Source organism: Capsicum annuum, chromosome 3 (genome assembly GCF_002878395.1).
Source record: "Capsicum annuum cultivar UCD-10X-F1 chromosome 3, UCD10Xv1.1, whole genome shotgun sequence".
Classification (NCBI taxonomy): Eukaryota; Viridiplantae; Streptophyta; class Magnoliopsida; order Solanales; family Solanaceae; genus Capsicum; species Capsicum annuum.
In genome coordinates this window covers 67268526-67276550 of record NC_061113.1, presented here as the reverse complement: position 1 = coordinate 67276550, position 8025 = coordinate 67268526, and the positions used below count along the sequence as shown (strand labels likewise).

Below are 8025 nucleotides of genomic sequence, written 5' to 3'. Positions count from 1 at the left end.
ACATTAAAAATCCAGAGCTAGAAGGAGACGTTGGGATACTCCATAAAACCCATAACATTTATCAATCTACTTCTGCAGGTACAAGCAAAGGAGTTAATAGACCAAGATACCAGAATATAAATATGAATAAAATATTTGAAAAACCATTTACACCAAAAACACAAAAAGATCATTTATTCATACCCCCACAAGTTAACACATACCGAGATAGCCTAAACCAAGACAAAAAAGTATACAACTACACCGCCCAGAAATACATAGAAAATATATACAGAGTACAAACCTTTCTAAACCATAACCCCAGAGCTACAGACATCAAAGAACCAAATACCAATTATATAACCCAAAAATTACAAGGATATAATAAATTAATCGCACTACCCAAAACTAACCCAAGCCTAGTTAAAACCTGTTTTGATTATGGACTACTAAACACCATATATACTCAAGACGGAGAAGAGCTAACAGCTATGGAAGAATTATACAAGATATTCACCACCTACAAAAGAATAACAAAAGGAAATTTATTTTATATAAAGTGTTATACTGCACCAGCAGAGATATTATATGACGAAATAAAACCAGTTATACAAGTTGTAAAGATAGGATTAACTAGAGATATGATTATACCAGAAGATATTACGCAACAACCGGAGATATGTAGAATTGAGATACCAGATTTTTATGCAAATAAACGACTTATTGGACTAGCTACGATCATTCAAGAATTAGCAAATAATTATACTAACAGAAATCCAATATGGAGCTACTATTCGAGAGATCATCAAATGATTTACTCAAATTCAAAAGAGCTACGACAAGCAGATATGGAAGATGTAAGACAATGGATAATGACGCTACTCAACCCAGAAAAACAATCTACCGCAAGAGCAATAAAAAAAGAATTTATTTCAGACGGACTATTAACAAGATATTGTAAAATAATTGAACACAAATATCCAGACCACCAATGTTCGAGGTGCAATGGAGAAGATAATATTATTCCAGAGGTACATCTAGAATAAAGAAGACAAAATGTCAGCTGGAAAGATAAGATAAAGAGCAATAATGAAGCAGATATGACAACGGAAGATATTTGGACTTATTGTACAAATTTTTCTTACGATAAGATTACAATAATGTAAAGCATTTATGACTTTTCTTACATTTATGACTTTTCTTAACTTTTAGAGTAGGATAGGCCATAGGCCCTATTGTTGACTTTTTTTCTCTATTTTTAACATGTGTAAAGTTAGTTTGTAAATTTTCGTTCTATAAATGAAGAAGGCAGAAGGCATTGCAGAAGCAAGCCTTCATGCGTTGAAGCAACTTTTCTCTCCACTCCTTAACAAATACTTTACTTAGTTAATTAAATAAACATAGTTCAATGGAAAAAGCTATGGAGCAACAAACTTCAGAAATATCAAAGCTACCCGAACAGGTATATTTATTTATGATTATGAATAGCTAAATTCATAATTCCCAACAATCATGATCTGATAAAATAAATTCATATTAGTTACTTTATAGTAGAATTATTCGAAGAATAATATGTTAAGAAGTTTATTAACAAAGAGGAAACGGAGAAAAATCCCTAAGGACTATGCCATCCTAAAGGTGAAACCAATGAGGCAAGAAGCCGTGGCGGGGAGTAACCAGAGTAGAGCCGCTATTTAAGGAAAAAAGTATCCGGATTACCATGTTAATAGTGACGGAAGAACATATTATTTAAGAATAATCTAGTATATAGTAAGCTAAGATGGCCATATTTTGTTATGTACATGGTTGAAGGGAATATTTTGAAAAAAGCAAATTTATGAAAATGAATGATAATTTATCTGATGTGATGGTAGATAAATTCAAAATACTTATTTTGTATGCACTTAGAGATATAAAAGTAGCAGATATAAGAAAAATCATATTAGAAAAAGTTTTTGGTAAATACTCTATGACTAGAGTGAATTATATACCATATCTACCTAACTACTCTTACAAATACTTACGATGATAAGTTACATAGAATTTTTAGAAAAAGATATAAGAAACGTACAGTTACTAGAAAAACAGATAAAAATAAATATAGCCAAATATATGGAAAATAAAGATATAAAATACATAGAATTTCTTAATAAAAATATGCAAAAACTACTAAGGCTAAAACAAACAACTACAAAATATTATAATAAAACCAATTTTAAAAGATAGATCATTTAGATTATCTTAAAGTTTTAATCTTATATATACTTAAAAACATAGAAATTATAGATATTAAGAAAATAATATTAGAAAAAGTAATAAACTACGAAATTGAAACTACAAATTGTCTAGAACAGTTATACGAAGAAATTTACCCAGAAGGATATTATTCAGATTAAAAAATGTTAGAATATATTAGAAAAACTAGAGAAAATCAAGAAAATCTAAATAATGAAATTAATTATAGAAACCGAATGAGAAAAATAATGGAAAACCTAAAAAAAAAATTAGTATGGATAGAAAAAACCTTAGAAAATTTAGATAAAAATACATGTGATAGTTTATATAATTTAAAAAACTCACTACGAGAAGAACAACATAAGATAATAAATAACATTGAAAATCTAGAATTAGATATACATTATAGCACAGATAGGATAAATTATTATACAGAAATTTGTAACTCTGCAATTACTACAGGATAAAATAATTAATGAATATATCTTACGAAAAAAGAAAATCATTAAAAGATACTGAAACAAAATTTAAAAAATATCCACGCAAAAATAAAAATAGATCTATTAACCTAACAAATCTATTTAATCCGCGCACCACCCCCTACAAATGGTATCAAAACCCAGCAATTTAAAAAGTACGGAAGAGAAATATATATTAGAATTATATCCAGAGTTAGAGTTAAAATGAATTGGGTTATTCTGTTAGTTGAATAGTACATATGTGAACTTTTACAACGACGAGATATATATAAATCCAAAAATATAATAAAAGTATAAATTTGATCAATTTTTTAACGTAAGGAATATTTTTAATCCTTTTCCCTTCGGTAATTTAAAGATTCTTTGTATCCCGGGTCCCAGGAGGTTGAAGAAAAAATGTGATGTTTTAGCTTCCAACACCCTTTGACAGCGTTACCAAAGTTGCTGCTTTTTCAAATCTTTTTGCTTTTCTTGGATAAAGTAATCAATGCTAGAAAACAATATGCACTCCAATATTTGCACCCAGTTGATTTTTAAAATAAAAGAAAAACTTATAAAGTTTTTGTTAAAGAAACACCTAAATTTGTACTTTCCGACGAGATATTTTAGAGTAAAAGCAGAAGAGAAGTGAGAGGCATCATCGCAGAATGGATAGAGCAACACCTGTACGGAGCTCCCATACTTCCACTGCCGATCTTCTGACTTGGTCGGAAGTTCCTCCGTCGTCCAACTCTTCCTCTGTTGCCGCCTCCGGCAGTGCGTCTCGTTCTCATCAGGCGAGTCATTTATTATTTCGTCATTTTTCTCTACCATCGTTGTTTCTTTTAATTACTACTTTGATTTGCTTTTATTGAGCCGAAGATGTTATCGAAACAGGTAAACATCTGCGTACACTTTACCCACTTGTTGGAACTTCTCTGGGCATGTTGTTGTATTTTCTTTCTTCATTGGGGGTTTGCTTATCTTGTAACTGTTTCTTTGACAGCCTTCTGATGGAATCAGTAAGGCGGTGTTTGGTGGACAGATCACTGATGAGGAAGCTGATAGCTTAAACAAACGGTAAGAGATCTCTTCCATTGTTTAGCATTAATTCCTCGTCTATTATGATTAATTTTTGATACTTTCAGATCTTTGCTTGATGTGACCATGTTTTCTCCTTATGTACTGTCGATTCGATAACATTCTTAGATCTGAAAATGCATTTTATTATTTTGTTTTTGCTTTCGTTTATAATATAATCTCAATTCAGACTTTTCGTATTTTATTTTTGCTGATATTCAGCTGCTTATGCATGCCCCTTTCTTGATCTATATATGTTTGCCTATCTAATGGTCTTTGTTTAATGTGAGTCGAAATCTCTTATGGCATCAAAATGAGCTTTGTTTTTTTCGGAATTTCCCGGGATTACTGAAACTTAGTTAAGCAAAGGCCCAATGAGCCCCTTGTTCAATAGTTCACATAGCTAACGACATTGCCTTCTGCATCATCACTTTAGTCGAAGTAGGTGTTTGGTCCTAGCATTTGCGTTCTCAATTTGAATGTTTTGATTTCAAATCAACTTTGTTTATGAGATTTGCACAAAATTTTAACTTAAATTTCAAATCTCAAATTCTCCTTTTAAGTTGTCATTTCAATTTTTTTAAAATATATAACTTAACCCATAATTTATATTTTGCAAAAAATGATTCTTTATTTTGAATTTTGCGAAAAAAATAAAAAATTGCTCACATGAAAAGATTATCCATATCATGTTAAAGAATTATATCAAAGAATAGCTAGTTACTTCTATTATTGATGTATTGGACCTATAGATCTTTGCAAATTATGTTTTTTGGAAGTTTGTAGTAGCATGTAATCGTAAGCATTTATTTATAAAAGGAGCAAGGAGATATGTGATTTATTAATTTGATGTCTTGGGATATTTCGGTACCTTGTTTATGAGCTACAATTTGCTCACTTTGTAAGCTTCTATAAGAGTTGGTGAAGTTACGATAATTTTCATAAATTATGAGTTTTTCATGTTTATGAGAGAAAATAGTACAATTTTAGAAATCCAAACAAAAATTCAACTTCAAATCAAACTTGATTTCAAATAGTCACAACACATAGAGTTGAGTTGCTTGTTTGTGATACATGATATTTATTTGTAGACATTTCAATTTGTTCTTCTGCTGTTGATAACTGGTAGGTATGGTACATGGGTTTTAAAACTGGACACATGAAGTGTGTTGTTAGGAAGTGTAAAACTTCAAGTATTTGACTAACAAGTGAGAAGTCTACTCGGCAAAATTTTAGGAAAATAAAAGTCTATGATGAGAACAAGGCAAAGTTTTATGGCCCTTAAGATTATTATATTACCAGAATCTAGAAATTTGAACATCATCATGATTAAATTGGCAAATATTACAGTGGAAGCAAAATCTACATTGTGTTTACTGATTTTTTTTCGTAACTCGTAATTTTATTGAACAAAGAGATTCTGTTTGGAAACGGATAAAAGGAAGGATTTCTGTTTGGAAAAGGATAAAAGAAAGGATGTCCTGTTTGGAAAAGAAATGAAAAATCCATTGACTGAAGAACAACATTGAATTTATGTATTGTGATCCTTTTGGACTAAGTCTTGTTGAAACTTGTCTTCAGCAAACCTTGTTCAGGGTATAAACTGAGGGAGATCAGTGGCAGCAATATATTTTCTGATTATGATGAAGATGGTACATCAGAACCTGGAACTGATAATGGTAATCTTACTAACAGGACATCGGTGCGCATTGTTCAGGTATCCCCCCCGCTCCCCTCTTCGGGAAAAATGATGCACTGGACTAGTAGTTTGAGCATATTGCCTAATTAGGGAACTGGTGAATGGAGATTTAACCAAAAATATCTACTTCGCATTGTAGCAAGCTGCAAACGGTATAAGCCAAATTTCATTCAGTACTGAAGAAACCATTTCCCCAAAGAAGCCTACTACTCTGACCGAAGTGGCAAAGCAACGTGAGTTGAGTGGAAATTTAAAAAGTGAGTCAGATAGCAAAGTCAAGAAGCAGCTATCAGATGCAAAGACCAAGGAGCTGAGTGGAAATGATATCTTTGGCCCTCTTGAAGAAGTTCCTCCTAGATTCCTGGCTGCTGTGCGCTCCTCGGAGTCAAAAGAAAGCAAAGACATGGGTGAATGTGCTCCACGAACTGTACGCACATCTGTTAGGGTTTCTAATGTGAGCTGCCTTTGAGACTTATTTCTTTTTCGATTCAGATTAAAATTTAAAAGAAAAGGTCTAATCCCTTCCTACTATCTTAATTGAGAAACGAATGATGCCGAGTTTGGACAATGCTGATGTTTTAGTCCAATGAAATTTCACGTGGCTTTAAAGTTGAGAGAAAGTAAAGGTTAATATCCTATATGACGCAACTCTGGAAGTTAAAGAACTGGTCAAGTAACTTAGAATTAGTGCACAGGTGGCTTAAGAATTGAAAGAACAAAAAGAGTTGCCATCTGATAAAGACTCATTTTTACTGTTGAACCAGAAGAAATCAATGACTTAAGTGATCTATTTTCTCCCGTGTCTTATGTTGTCTAAGATTATTAGATTAATGTTTATTGCTTAATTGTTTTAACCTTTTATTTTCTTTGGCTTCTGCTGCTATGGTCTCTCATTACCATTGCTGCATTTTTGTAGCCTGCTGGTGGGCAAAGCAGTATCTTGTTTGGTGATGAACCTGTTGTCAAGACAACAAAGAAAATACATAACCAGAAGTTTGCAGAATTGACGGGCAATGACATTTTCAAGGGAGATATTCCTCCTGGATTGGCGGAGAAGACACTGAGCAATGCTAAGCTGAAAGAAATGAGTGGTAATGATATATTTTCTGATGGAAAAATTGAATCCAGGGATCACTTTGGCGGTGTGCGCAAACCCCCTGGTGGAGAAAGCACTATCAGATTGGTGTAATCTCATCAAACGGATCTCATGTTGACCTGTTTTGCCCACATTGCTGATGCTTTCTGACTAGTTAGGACTTCATGGCATTTAGGGCTGAGGATTGTAAAACTTGATGTGTCAATACTCTAATTTGCTACAACATGCAGAGTAGTTAGCCTTTGAGCCTTTTCTGCTGACTGTTGAAGGAGCTTATTAGATTAACAATAACCCATTCTACTTGCCGCAGTCTGATATTGAATGGTGTCATCCCACATGTTTTTCTGCTATTATTCGTTAGCTGGCGTAGAAATGAATCCAAGAAAGGAATGAGATTTTGAAACTGATTCAAGCCAATAATGGAAAATTAATTTATCCTCTAGATATTGCGGAATAAAAGCAAACCAATAACTTCTGTTAAAAGAAAAATCAAAAAGGCTTATATAGGTACTCCATTCCCATGGTGGAAGCAGAGGAGTGCTGTACAGTACTCATTGTTTCAATTTTCCCTTTTGCAGGTAATACATATTTTTTACTTCACTAACTAGATAATTCGACCATAAACAATAGTATGTTATTTTACTGATAAATATGTAGTACAATTATACAAAAGAAAATGAAAATAAAGAGACACCCTGATTCCACTAGGGATCAGACCCAGAATCTCTGGTTCCGTGGTTCCGTAGACCAGCGACTTATCCATTGGGCCATGGAATAATCGCTGCACGATCCTAGGGGGATTTATGCACCTAAGTGTCATTATCTATATGTGTTTAGTCTAATTTTGAGGACTTCTTGTATGCGTAATGGAGTGTTAATGGTTGAATTGAGTAACTAAGTGTTAAAGTACTTGTTTATAGTGTTTAAGGTGTGTTCAAAATAAGTTTGGAATCAAATTGGTCACTTAGGGGTTGTTTGGTTGGAAAATAAGTTATTCTGGGATTATTAATCCCGGGATTAGCTATCCCGAGATTAGTTATCCCACCCTCAAAGAGGGATAAGAAAGTTATCCCATGCATGTTGTCCCAACCAAATATGGGATAAGCTCCTTTTCTAAATTAATCCCGGGATTAGTTATCCTTATCCTTCCTACCAAACGACCCCTTAGAGTTTAGATGAGAAAACTAGTGTTACTAGCTTGAGCTATGGTTGTTCTAGCGTATGCGATGAACTCTATTGTGTTGTGTGCAGTAATTTGTCTTGTTTAATGTTATAAGAGACCATGAATGATGTTAAAAGCAATGTTGGGAAGCTAAACAACTTCAAAATGAAGTGGGAAAGGCAACCACAAAGTGCGAACTTAAAGGCAAATGGAAGGAGTTTAATATGAAGAGTGGTGTTTCTGAGCACAATGGCATGCCACGCTCTCAAACCTCTGAGATAAGGGAGTGCCATACCCTAAAAAACAAAGTAAACAT

The 8025-nt window shown here is 33.1% G+C and overlaps 1 protein-coding gene across 1 annotated transcript; it reads left to right on the top strand.

Annotated features, from left to right (window-relative positions):
- The first annotated feature begins 3078 nt into the window (after positions 1-3078).
- Positions 3079-6877, top strand: LOC107863685. The gene is made up of 5 exons (XM_016709734.2): positions 3079-3469; positions 3679-3752; positions 5334-5469; positions 5591-5905; positions 6368-6877. Exons 1-5 carry the CDS (start codon positions 3341-3343, stop codon positions 6638-6640), a joined length of 927 nt encoding a protein of 308 aa, XP_016565220.1. The 5' UTR covers positions 3079-3340; the 3' UTR covers positions 6641-6877.
- Positions 6878-8025: the final 1148 nt, after the last annotated feature.